Raw genomic sequence first — 13,769 nt, 5'->3', positions numbered from 1 at the left:
TGGAGCCCCACGCCTGGCCTAAAAATTAAATTGAAAAATTACTACTTTTTAGTTAAAATTTATTTAAAAGATTTATATTTTATTGTTAAGCTATAAATTTCCAGTTCCGTCCGTGGATATGATATTAGTATTAATTTTTATATAGTGCGGTGTATAGTAGATATACATAGACCATCCGAGACATTAATTTTCTTTTCCAGTTTTATATTTTTCAATCGTTCAGAAATATGGATCCGGTCGTCTCGGTCGTCTCAGCGCTAGGGGATGATAGTTTGGCTTTTTCAGTATGTTTGAAAACAAAAATAGTTTATAAATAAAACTACTATATACATACATGTTCTTAGCCATTTAAACGCAAAGGTTAAAAAATAAAATAAATTTAAATTATGGCTTAGAAGGATAATTAAAGCAAGAAAAGATAAGGTGTCATACATATGTGATTCCATTTTTGTCTCTCACTGGTTGGTGGGCCCACTGTGAGTTATCCGTCCATAAAATAGGATCGGTTTGAACCATAAGCCTACAATTATTTTGGCACTACTCCCTCCATCCCAAAATAAACCAATTTTTCACTTTTTATCTTTAATTTTTAACTCTTCGTCTTATTCAAAAAATTTTTACGATTGATATTTTTGCTTCTATTAGATAATAAATCATGAATAGTATTTTACGTGTAATTATTTTTTTTCTAATTTTCTAAAAAAATTTTAAATAAAACGGATGGTCAAACGTTAGACACGGAAAGTAGAGAATTTTTTTCGACAGAGGGAGTACGTATCAACCAAGCTGCTCTTTGCCTTTGAGTGCTGACAAGTGGGCCCAGTCAGCATCGCATGCATGCATGGCCAGTGGAGCAATTCGCATGCACTAGTACCAAATTAGCATCAGGTGATTACACCAGCAAAACGCACGCACGCGTTGCATGCAGCACGCCGCAGCCATCGCAACGCCATCGTGGGCCACGCAGGCAGCGGAGCCAGCCTCAATGACAGGTGGGTCCCGGCGTCGTGTGGGCCCACATGTCATGCAGTGGCGTGGCGAGCGGCGTGACCGCCCCCACCCCCCGTCCCCCGAAGCGATAACCTCGTGTGAAGGTGTGGTGGGCCCCACCCCTCCGGCCTCAGGTGCTCCGCTCCGCTCCCCCGCCTGCATGACGGGGGGAGGTCGTCTGACTTTGCATGGTGGATGGATGCAGGGGTCTAGATGCGATTTTGTGGAGCGTCTGAGGGGCTTATCTGCAAAAGGTTTACTTGCACCACAGAACATAACCATTTTTTGATTCAAATTTCAAACCATAATAGAAGTATGTGTTATTTATGTATTGATTCTCGTATTTGTCTAAATTATGGCTAGTCAGGTGTTTGTAGAGATAATCTATGTAATTTAAAGCTGACAACTAAAGTAACTTGAAAAGCTTTTTTTCCCTTAATCTTAGTATTTGTAAAAAAAAGTCAACAAATACTTGTGTGTGTATATAATTAAGCAAAATTAGATCCTACTACTAGGTGTAGCTACTCCCTGCACGTCCATGATGAAAAACATTTTCATATATATAGCAAAAGAGTGGGGACTACATATATAGAACTATTTACACAGATGAAGACTTCAACATAATAATGCTTTAATTTGGACTGCAAATTTGATATTTTCTTGTTTAGAACTTACATAAAAAACAGCTTAACTTTTTAAGCGCTACAAACGAATTGGTTGAAGGGTTCAACTTGAACCATATCATGGACTGAATAAAGTTTATTACGCTTCGATTTCCTCCTTATTAAATAATGAACGGTATGAAACGGCCACTACCGTAGAATCACTAACAGAAGGAACGGTTTAAAAGGTGCTGGTTTATAATAAATCAGTATCTATTGACCCTGTTCCAACACCGGTGATCTGTGGAAATATTGAACCGATATATCAGTGACATATATATACTGTTGATGCCAATTATAGTTAAGGTTTGAGTTAATTCACTGCTAAACTGGCAACATTTTTGACAGCTGGCATGAAAAAATCCAAAACAAACGGTTGCCCATATACCATAGCTAAAATGGCTTCACAAAACCCATCTCTCCACCATTTGAATGTTGCTTTTTGACGGATATAATTAAGGAAATTTGTATTTAGCTTGCCGTTCAAATATATTGTCAGGCTGCTGATCAATTAGTTCTCTCCAACTCGGGGTATTTAACTTTTTGCCACTTTTAAAAATGGTACCTAACATATTTTTCACCGCTGTCTATGACATGTGGGCCTAGTAGCAAATATGTTAGCACCATTTCTTAAGGGTGGCTAAAAGTTAATTATTCCCTCCAACTCCAATGCATGCATGAAGAAAGGCACTTATATATTTTGTGATAAGACCAACTATGTTCATTGCATAATAAGATCCCTTAATATGAATCTCGATTGGAAACAATTGCTTGTTTGCTCCTCTCCTCTCGACCCCCATCTTTCTGTCATCTATTTGGCGTGATAGAAGTGGATGGTCAACTTCATGTTATTAGCTTTGTTTTAATATATAAAATTTTGTTAAAATATATCATTATCTATAGTCATATGAGTGCTAATAAATTTAATATGTATATAAATAATATATATTAATCAATAGATGAAACAAGTTGTGTGGCGATAGCACATTCACATGAATTTGAGTACATGGGTTCGGAATGAATTTTGAGTATATATAAAGAGAAAATCTAAATACTCCTAAAAGGCAAAGACTATAGTTCTTATTAGGAAACTCTACGGGTACTTATAGAATAAGACATATTAGGAAATTAATAATATAGTCAAAATATATTTGTATATTATATTTCGGATCATATATCTAGCAACGATCTCTAACAAGTCAAAATATATTATAATAGAAACAGATGAAGTACATGACTATAAGGTGCCAACATCGGACAAAACCAGCTCCCTTATAGTGGTATGTAACATACGCTTATCACTACTACTTCCTCCATATTTTTTTATATGACGTTGTTGACTTTTAGGTCCACGTTTGACCATTCGTCTTATTAAAAAAAATATATAACTATTAATTATTTTGTTATAATATGATTTATTATTATATAAACTTTAATTATGCATTATAATTATGCATATTTAAATATATATTTTGAATAAGACGAATGATCAAATGTGATTCTAAAGGTCAATGGCGTCATACATAAAAATATAAATGGAGTACGTTGCTTAATCAGAACTTTCCCATCCCAATAATTCAAACTCTCGATAGGTCTAGCATTAAACTCGATCTATCTGATCAAAATTCATTTGATATTGGGAGCACTAAACTTAGCTCTTCCAATGTCAAGAATAGTGAAAAAAACTGAATTGACGTATGACCTAGTCAACCTCTTGGTTCACTAGTTCAACGGTCTAGCCGGTGGACCGATGGATGAACCACGGTTCACTAAGTTAGTACACAATGTATGTTTATTCTTTAGCACAAGTGAGGACGAGGTAGGATTGCTAGTAGGAAAGTCTTTAAGTGATGGGGTCGAATCGATCCCCACCTCACCTCCTTTTCTTGTATTTTTTACAAGGCTACACCAGTTGCTATAGGCTTCTAGTCCTAGTTGGGCCTTAATATGGCCCATTATCATGCTTGTCTGATTGGACCGGAGAGGTTGTTTCACGGTTTATTAAAAAGCCAGCCGGTTCAAGCGACTCGTTGCGGTTTAAATAATGCATGTCTGATCTTTCAAATGAACCGGATCGTGGCAACCTCCAGTTTCAATTTTTTCCGGTTGAACTGCCGGTCCAGTCTGATTTTTTCCACTACAATGTCGAAGTCCTATATGGTTTGGAGGATTTAATTTGGAAGGGAAATTAGAAGAACGGATTTGTTACTATGAAAATCCTAAAAATTTTATGCATTCTGAATAAGTTTTTAAGAAAGTTTAGATGAAATAAACTATTTCCTATAAATTCTTTTGTTCCGAGGAGTTCCTAAGTAAAGTTAAATGAAGATATATCAATAAAAACCTAGGGATAGCTTTGATCTGGACGAAGCTAGCATGTATTAGGGTCATACGACCCCAATAGAATTTTTTTTTGTTAAATAAACCTTTTTAGCAAGTAATTTTATGACTACATCACGGGGTACAATTTTTTTAAAACTGAATCTTTTGGCCACGCCAGTGTTGGTGGCGTGGCAAGAACAACGTTGCCACGCAATCTGGTTGGCGTGGCATGTCAGTCACATGACAAGACAATGTTGCCACGTCATCGACAATGACGTGGCAAGCCGTTTCACCACGCCAATGTTGGTGGCGTGGCCAAAAGATTCATACGGTGTAAATATTTTTCCTGGAGGTTTAGTAATAAAATTATTTATTAAAAATGTTTAAAATATTAAAAATTTTTGCCCCAATGACTTTTTGCTAAGCCCACTATTAATGCACATTACAAATGAAAAAAAACTCTTATAAATATAGTTTGGCGTCATTTTATCTTAAGAATGACCCTACTAACATTATTTCTGGATGTTTCTAATATTGATTCTAAACAGTTTTCGCTCCTAACTTGAACCGTACACGTCGGTAGAAAACCCATAGTCCCATATAGGCTGCCAATTAATAAAAGGCTAAAACAAACAAATTTCCATAAATCCAAGTTGGTTTCAAACACACAAACACATCATCTATAAAAGCCAAGGCAGTAAATAATCTGAAAAGCACGAGCCGTATATTCCACCGATTGCCACCTCAGCGCGAGCTAGCGGATTAAATCAACTTCCACCCACGAACCTACTACGCGCACGATGTACCTCATACAGCGGGGGCCACCAGGAGGGTGCCGGACCCACCTGTCAGTGGCGCAAAAGGGTGCACGATAGTTAATTTGTTGCCAGGAAAACAGTATCACGAATATTCCTTTTTCGCGTGTGTAAACAGGTTATTTACTTTACTATTAATTAATGAATTAATTATCGCTGCATCTGGTGAGAGAAAAGAAAAGGAAAAAAAGATCTGGTCGTCGTCTTGTTCTCTCTTCTGCAATTCTGTTTCTCTCTCTCTCCTCTTCTTTAGGGTTTCGCGTCGCGCATGCACTGATGCACGTATAAAAAGGGCGGCTCGCGCGCGCGCTCCACAAAACAAACCAGCATCTTCTTCCTCGCCGCGCGGGGCTCTCGATCGCGCGTCGATCGTTAATCCGGTTTGGTTGGTTGGTTTCGTTTGTTTTGGTTTTGTTTGATCTCTGATTTGATTTGTTTTGAGGAGGATATGATGGATCGAGCAATGTGGGTGTGGATTTTTGTTTTTTCGTAGAAGGATGGATCGTGACGAGGAAAGGGGGCATGCGGACAGATCGTTGCTGTTCATCGGCGACGAGGACGACGATATCGAGGCGGACCGGGACGGGGCCTCGCCGCCGTCGTCCGACCCGGGGTCATTCTCTGACAGGAGCGAACCCAGCATCGACGAGGAGGAGGAGGAGGAGGAGGAGGAGGAGGAGGAGGACGGCGATGGCAGGGGCGGCGCGGCCGGCGAGGACGGCGGCGGCCCGAGGGGCACGTGGCCGAAGAGTTTCAGGTGGGTCGATTGATAGATCGATCAGATCAAACACCTCGTTCGCTAGTTTTGCTTGGGTGGAGACTCTTCGTGAATGCGTGATCGGTTTTGGGTTGGTGCATGCCGCATTTCCTGACGAGATTTTTTTTTTTCCGGCGGCGGCGCGCGCGCGTGGCGTGTGCAGGCAATCGATCGACATGATGAGCGTGGTGCCGTCGCCGGCGATGAGCTCGATCATCGTGGCGAGCCCTAACCTGACCCGGCTGGGGAACAGCATCAAGGAGGCCGGTAGCTCCTTCTTCCTCAACAGAGCCGCCAGCTCCGCGATGGGGCACGAGGGCTCGCTGCGGCTCACCAGGCCTCTGCTGCCGTCGTCGCTGTCGCAGCTGTCGTCGGCGTCGGCGTCGCAGCCGCAGCCCCCGCCGGTCAAGGAGTCAACCGACAGCTTGCCGCCACGGCCACCGGCTCCGCGGGCTGGGTCGACGGAGGCGCCGCCGCCGAAGCCGTCGTCGACGTGCATGGAATCCAGTTACATCGACCTGCCGCCGCCGACCACCAAGTGCGGACAGAGGCAAGCCATCCTCAATGGTGAGTTCAATAATCCATTGATTACCAAACTATCACGAATTGCGTAACTCCACTGACATCTTCTGATGTTTTGTAAATCGGAGTTCATCTTTTGTCGAGTTTTGCGTTGTTTGTGATAGTTCAAATGCTGTCTGAGCCTCTGAGGTATCAATTGAGAAACAATCTTGAGCCACCTTAGAAAATGCTATGAGGTATCAATACGAACCAATTCTAGAAAAAGAAAATTGATGATCTGCACCCCTTCCTTTTGTTTCTGCTTAAGCTTATAAACCAAAATTTGAATTCTCAACATTAAATTTGGAGTTGATTTTAGGGTTTTTTTACCGAAGTTTATTTTTCAGTTTTGACTTTTAGATCATTAAAAATACGTATATAAAATTTATATTTATAAATTATTTTCTGTTTGCAAATATGCTGCCAAACAATCACCCCCTGAATTTAATGCAGAGGCCAGGAGTTGTACTTCCATTATTTTAAAAGAATGTATACTATCTAAAATCTTTTAATTAAGTGAATACGACCAGCTATTCTATACCAGTGTGTGCTTCTGAATTTTTCTGTATCTGTTTGATTGATTAGTACGGCTTAACATAATGATTTTTTTCATGGATGTTAATTCTCAGTAGTTTACTTATAAATTTTTCTTTCTTCATTGGATTTCCAGGGCTTAATGTTCTGTGTGGGGTTGGAATTCTCACCACAAGTTATGGGATTAAACAAGGTGGATGGTTAAGCCTGATCCTTCTCCCCTTGTTGGGCGGCTGTTCTTGCTACACAGGGCTGCTTCTCAAGAAATGCATAGACAGTTCACCGAGCATTGACACATATCCAGATATAGGACAAGCCGCTTTTGGGATTTACGGAAGGATTTTTGTGTCGGTGTGTATTTCCTGACCCACTGCACAAAATAGTTTTTGCAAAATTTACTTCCTTCCCTTACTGTATATCGATCTGAATGACTGAATGTGTCCATTGCTTTTCACAGGTTGTTCTTTACCTTGAGCTATATGTAAGTACTCACTGAATTCCTGATCATGTTCATTCAGTTCTCATTCTTATACATGAGAATATACCTGGTATGTCGTATTTGCAGGCAAGCGCTGTGGAGTACATCACGCTGCTAGGTGACAGTTTGTCGTCAGTATTTCCCTCTGCAGATTTATCTTTTGTTGGAGTCTACTTGAATGCGCACAATCTCTTTGCCATCACAATGGCCTTGGCAATTCTACCATCAGTTTGGCTTAAGAACCTCAGCCTCCTCTCCTATCTTTCTGGTAAGCAAAAATACCAGAGTGGTGATATGAATCTGGTCTTTCAGAGCTAATGCTACATATGTTCATATATAAGTCAGCTCCATCCTTTTTTTTTCTTTGGTCTGAACAATAGGAATGTACTATAATTGACAACTATTCTTAATCTCTGAATGAATGATGGGCTTCTCATGATCATCTTCTTATGGAACTTTTATAGCCGGAGGTGTTATCGCAACAACGGCGGTCATTGTTTGCTTGTTCTGGGTTGGGATTGGGGAAGGAATTGGGTTTCACCCTGGTGGAACTGCACTGAATCTTACCCACTTCCCTGTGGCACTTGGCCTGTATGGATACTGCTACTCAGGTCACTCCGTATTTCCGAATATATATTCATCGATGGAGGAACGCTCAAAGTTCACCTTCGTACTGCTGTTCTGGTAATGAAGTTCTAAATTCGACAATGAAATGCTACAGTACTTGTCACAGTTTGTCAATTACCTGTGATGTGTCAAATGCTTATATGTGCTTATATATACTACTCTGTACTATTTCAGCTTCATATTAGTCACGTTTGTATATGCTGGAGTCGCTGTCTCAGGATTTCTGATGTTTGGTGAATCCACAATGTCACAATTCACTCTGAACATGCCACAACAATATATTCCCTCCAAAATTGCCATTTGGATGACGGTATGATGAACTCCTAATAGTTATTTTTTTCACTGAATTGAATCAAAATTTATGCAGCGATGTTCATGGTCATAATTGATATTCTTTTTCTTCAGATTATAAACCCATATACAAAGTATGCCTTGACATTAACACCGGTCGCCTTGTCGATAGAGGAGGCTCTACCTAAAAGGCTTCAGACTTACCAAGTTGCAACGTGTGTTAGGACAGCTCTTGTGGCCTCAACCGTTGTTGTGGCTTTGACATTTCCATACTTCGGTAAGTAGCTTACTACCGGCGACTGAATACCAGTTCTTTGATAATTGCAGATTTCAACTAAAAAAATCATACTAATGTTATTCCTAACCCACTATACTGCAGCACTGGTGATGGCATTGCTTGGATCTGTCTTCACAATGCTTGTGGTGAGTTTCTTGTTGACGTGAAATTCTGCAGTACGTATTATTTTGACCAGAAGAATAACTTATTCAGTCACTTACGATGTTATTTTGCTCCAAAAACTGCATTTGCAGGCCCTGATCCTCCCATGCGCATGCTATCTCTCTATCAAGAAGGGTTCAACAACAATATGGGAGGTAACCAACTTAACTCATGCAGATAAAAAATCTCCAGCAGATACACACATTTTGGTCCTGAAAATGCTACACTGCATAATATGCTATAAATTTCTCTTCTTTTTTTCAGGTTGTCTTATGCATAACAATCATATTGCTTGGCATCATCTGCGCGTGTGTTGGATCATACACTTCCATTAGCCAGATGATAACCAGATAGTAGGATGCATGAATGATCCCAGAAATTTTCGTATCTTTTTTAGCTGTATTTGTTCCTTATTTTTTGGCTGGAGGATGATTTTACTGTTGTACTGTGGTACCTATTACGACAAAACGTGTCCTCGAATTTCCTCTTGCTTGAGTTGCTAATAGCTAGGTTGATTGATTAATGACTGGGTTTAGGCAAAAACAAGCCCAGAACAATAATTACCAGTTCATCTACGCACTGTAGCTAGGTTCCATGGTACGTAACAAACATCAAACCTGTACTGCCACTCAAATAACCTAATCTGAAATTCGCTTTGATGGAGATTTAAGCTCAGGACCTTAGGTATTACTCAGGTCATTGCAATCACTAGGCTCTATACGCTTTCACAAGACCGCTATATGTACCAAGCAACCTTCGATACAAAGATCAAGGTAACTACACGTCTCCTAACTGTTAGTACACAACCAAACTCATCTTGGAGCTGGGATCATCGCACAACTGAATCCACTTGTCTTGGCATATAATTTCAGACCAAGGCCACAAATGGGAGCACAGACTATCTTGGTATCAACCGTTGCTTGACCTGCAATAATCAGCACTGCAAACTTCACACACAGTCCACACTTTCCTATAATAATAATATGACCGTGCGTTGTAATAGGTTAGACTGCAAACTTCACATCCAATTCGCATTTTTCTCCTATAATAATAACGTCACCATGTTGTAACGGACCAGACCTATAAAATTGAAAATGAGTTGGAAGAGTAGTCTAAGGGCACCTCTAATGCAGGGTGCTTAATGAGGTGCTTAATAACATAATTAAGCTAAGCACTATACTTAAGATTGACTATGGGTTGGGAGGTTAGAAACTAAGGATAAAACTTGGGAGGGTAAAAACTAAGGATAACAAATTGGATCCACACATTTCCCATACTAACATATAGCACGTGCGCTGCAATGAGATTTTAATTTAAAAATATCATTAACCCGTTATTATCATTATTTTATGTATATACCATCTTTGAAATGTTGCATATATTTATTAGTGATAATTTGTAACAGAGACATTTTTTTTTCTTTTCAAAAAGGTAAATAGTTGGTTAGGGTGGTTGATATATAGGCCCTCTAGCACCCTTCACCTTCCCTTCTTTAGACATGCTACAACTTGAGGTTTCACTCAACACCCGAGTTAGTTAGAAAATGTGAATAGATGGATTGGATTCATAAGCTAGTTGGATCATACAGACACTAGAAGCCTGACATATTTTGTTTTCAAATAAAAAGAAGCATGACATATCTCTTAGTAGAAATACCCATGCCAGTAGGGCAATGATCAATCTAGCATGCAGACTTAAAAACAACTACACATGACTAACACGTGGAAATGGTTTACATAACACAACTGTCAACATAATCTCCTATTTCACCTCAAGGGTCGTCACATACCAACAACTTTCCAGATGATTTTCAATGAGATTGTTGTGAAATAATCTAGTTTCACCAAACATCATGTACTGTTCCATGATAACAAGCACCAAATCTGCACTTCTACCGTGCACATGACAATTTCTTATCGTTGTCTACTCAAGACCCTTCAATAAAAAGATCAAGGTAACTAAATATATTAACCGCTACAACCAAACTCATCTTCTAGCCAACTTCCACAGTTTCTCGGAAGATACAGATCACATCATTGAATCCACTGGTCTTGGCATATAATTTCAGATCAAGGCCACTAATGGAAGAATAAAGTATCTTAATATCTACAGTTGCTTGAACTGCGTTAGTCAGCGCTGCAAACTTCACATCCAATCCACACTTTTCCCCATATAGCCAGCCGGTTTTCATGAATGATTCTGATTCATGCATATAGATTGGTGAAAAGTGCCCATGCCTCAAGTGCAAGAATACAATCATGTGCAAGAATACAATCATGAAAAGTGCCCATGCCTCAAGAAAAGTAAAACCAGGAAACCAAATTACCGTCTTTCTCTTGACATGCACAACTTCATAATTGTCAACACCATGCCTAAAGACATAGTTGCGCAAAGGTTCGGTCCGATCTCGGGCTGCAAAAAAGCCAAAGACTTTGGCACATCCAGGCCGCGATGACGATAGCCAGAGATTTTCAGACCAAAGAACTTAAGCTAACTCACTGGATTACATCAATACTGAATTGACCAATCAACAGTCCCAACATTGTCGACGTTGATTGCAAAATCAATAGATAAAGCACGAGAAACGCATGAAGATTTGCAGTTAGCAATATATGATGCGATAAAAGGTCTCACGCCTATACTAGAACACAAATTAATTAAAAAGAACAGACATACCTTCAGATTCATTGTCGAGTTGATACTCTCTAGCAAACCAATGTTTGCCTTCGTTGACATTGGCATGATTATTGTACATGTGGAATAGACTCAGCGTTGAAGGATAGTGAAGGCGAATGTCTAGATATTCATACATGTTTTTTTAAAAAAGTGATTGATGGCTGCAACATGCTAGACAAGAAAAAAATCATGGATCAATTAGAGTGTTGCATACGTATGTTCATATACGATACAGTTGCAGACAACACTAACTTTATCCTTAGTTAGCCAGCTGACCATTTTTTGTTTAAGATACTACATATAGGGGCAGATCCTACAAGGTGAAAGAGGGTTATTTTTCACAGGGGTCTGGGGGGCTCAGGTCCCCTCCCCGGGACACATGTACATATACATATACATACATATACATACATACATGTATGTATGTATGTATGTATGTATGTATGTATGTATGTATGTATAAGAGGTTACTCACAAGTTTTTGGGTGCTAATAAGTCATACGAATAAATACATGATATATGTTATTGTTCAAACTAATGTAGCGATAACATGTGTATGTATTCCATGCATATCACTTTGCTACAATTATATACAATCTAAAAGTAAAATAGAATTTTGTGAACGTACGTGCATGCATACTGAAAATCCATCGTTTGATCACCACATTAGATCTAAGCGACACAAGCAAATTAGATGCCAACTATAATAAATGCATCAATGACATCTTGAAGGCCATGGGAAAGGACACAGTTGTAAAGTTTAAGTTCGTCAAGAACGGTGACAACAAAGCAATTGATGTTCTGGTCACTCCGAGTGAAGATGCAATAATCAAGGTATGGGCTGAATGTCATTATGCTAACTTGTGGTGCTCTTATGCTTAGTCTAGAAACATACAAGCACCAACACTTGTTAAGAGGCACTGTTACCGATGCAACAAAAGACTTGAGATCTATTGCAAGTTACCAAAGGTGATAGATACATTTGCTTCACTCAACACAAATGGTGGGTATCTTAACTTGATTCAGGACAAGGAGATAACATCTATGAGGGTTGGGTATCAGTAGATCATCTCTGCATTTCACACTCTAGTGAGGTATTGGAACAATAGGAGCGACAAGATTACCACAGCTTGGAGAAGAAAGCCATCGTTGTTATCATAATGATGTTTTTTGAAGTTGCCAGTTTCATGCCTGTGTGAGACCTGATCCACAACACACTTAGCAACCAGTTGGATCTAGAGGTGGGAGCAACTAACCATGTTCTAATCGGTAATTGGAGCAACAAGAGCAAAGAATTTTATGATGAGAAGGGGGTGATTATGTGACACATATCGTTGTGTCATATTCAAGCTTGGAGATCGTTAAGTTTGTTGCACAAACCCTCACTATGTATCAAACGGAATAGGATATATGGACAAAGAATAAACTGAAAGGGGCCAGTGGCAACAACTCAAAGCATGGAGGATACTAAGGACGCTAGGGTGTAGCATAGCATACACGACACCCCTACCTTAGACAAAAAATCATATATAACTGTTGTGGCAATGTAATTAATTAATACTAAATGATATGATATAAATATACTAATCTATGTGTGTGTAAATTAATTATTTAGTAATATATGGAAGAACACCCTTATGTTTTGCCAGCATAGAGATAACACTTCGCAGTCTTAGTGGTAGTACGAACAAGCTGAATTCCTATACACTTCTAGTAACCCGCAAAACCTTTCTAGGTGACTTCCACTAAAACTGTTGTGAAATCATCAAGCTTCACCACTTCATACATAGTTCCTTAGCAACAAACATTAAATCTACATCCCACCTTACATAAGAAAGTGGTCACCGTTAAACCTTGGCAATTATCAACTATAAAAGAGCAACAAGTCCTTGCATCAAAGTTCATTAGAAGAAAATCAAATAAAGTGAACAAAAAAACGTTAGAAGTTCTAGAGTAAATTTAATCTAGCACCATCTATCATTATAGGGAATCTAAACTCATATGCTTGACAAAACATATAACAATAAAACAAGAGTGCACATGTCTCTGAAATATAAATAAGATGGACATGAACTCAATCAAGAATGAACGACTCACCTGATAGTTGAGGCAACGTGCATGAGCATGGGTAATAGGACCATGAAGTTGTGTATTGCATGAAGTCGTCGTTTATCGATAGATCACTCAACCGTTGAATCTCTAACGATCACACATGGATGCCTAGAGTGCACATGTCACGTATGTGTTGCATGATTATGAAGCAGCCCATTAGTTAGGAGTATCATTTTAATTGAGGAAATATTAACAAGCTCTTTTATATTATTTTTGCCGTGAAAAAACTGCAGGTAGTTGCATTCTACACATAGATATACGCATGAATGAGAAATCAATCAACATATGGACGATGAATCTCAAGTAAATTAGGCCAATACATGCAAATGTTCCCTTCGTGTCATACATATTTGACTTTTATGATTATATCTTATCAAAAAATTTTAAAATTTGACATGTATATACATACACCCTCATCTTTTTGCTTCTGCTTATAAGTCATAATTTAAAATTTTAACTTTAAATTTGGAGTTGATTTTGGATTTTTTTATTACCATAGTTTAGC

The 13,769-nt window shown here is 39.0% G+C and overlaps 1 protein-coding gene across 3 annotated transcripts; it reads left to right on the top strand.

The window, feature by feature from the left end:
- Nucleotides 1–5,063: 5,063 nt before the first annotated feature.
- LOC102714427 (amino acid transporter AVT1B-like) lies at nucleotides 5,064–9,178 on the top strand. Of its 3 annotated transcripts, none has more exons than XM_040529630.1 (12): nucleotides 5,064–5,174; nucleotides 5,283–5,546; nucleotides 5,710–6,113; nucleotides 6,778–6,992; nucleotides 7,099–7,122; nucleotides 7,207–7,387; nucleotides 7,584–7,803; nucleotides 7,921–8,056; nucleotides 8,152–8,314; nucleotides 8,417–8,460; nucleotides 8,569–8,631; nucleotides 8,741–9,178. In XM_040529630.1, the coding sequence occupies exons 2-12, from the start codon at nucleotides 5,287–5,289 to the stop codon at nucleotides 8,828–8,830; spliced, it is 1,800 nt and encodes a 599-aa protein (XP_040385564.1). In that variant the 5' UTR covers nucleotides 5,064–5,174; nucleotides 5,283–5,286; the 3' UTR covers nucleotides 8,831–9,178. The 3 variants fall into 3 exon arrangements, with proteins under 3 accessions (XP_040385564.1, XP_040385563.1, XP_040385565.1); XM_040529629.1 differs by having other exon boundaries at nucleotides 5,068–5,178; XM_040529631.1 differs by lacking the exon at nucleotides 5,064–5,174 and having other exon boundaries at nucleotides 5,219–5,546.
- The last annotated feature ends 4,591 nt before the right edge of the window (nucleotides 9,179–13,769 follow it).

This window comes from Oryza brachyantha, chromosome 12 (genome assembly GCF_000231095.2).
Source record: "Oryza brachyantha chromosome 12, ObraRS2, whole genome shotgun sequence".
Classification (NCBI taxonomy): domain Eukaryota; kingdom Viridiplantae; phylum Streptophyta; class Magnoliopsida; order Poales; family Poaceae; genus Oryza; species Oryza brachyantha.
The sequence above is the reverse complement of the archived record's forward strand: the minus strand, read 5'-3'. Positions and strand labels throughout refer to the sequence as shown.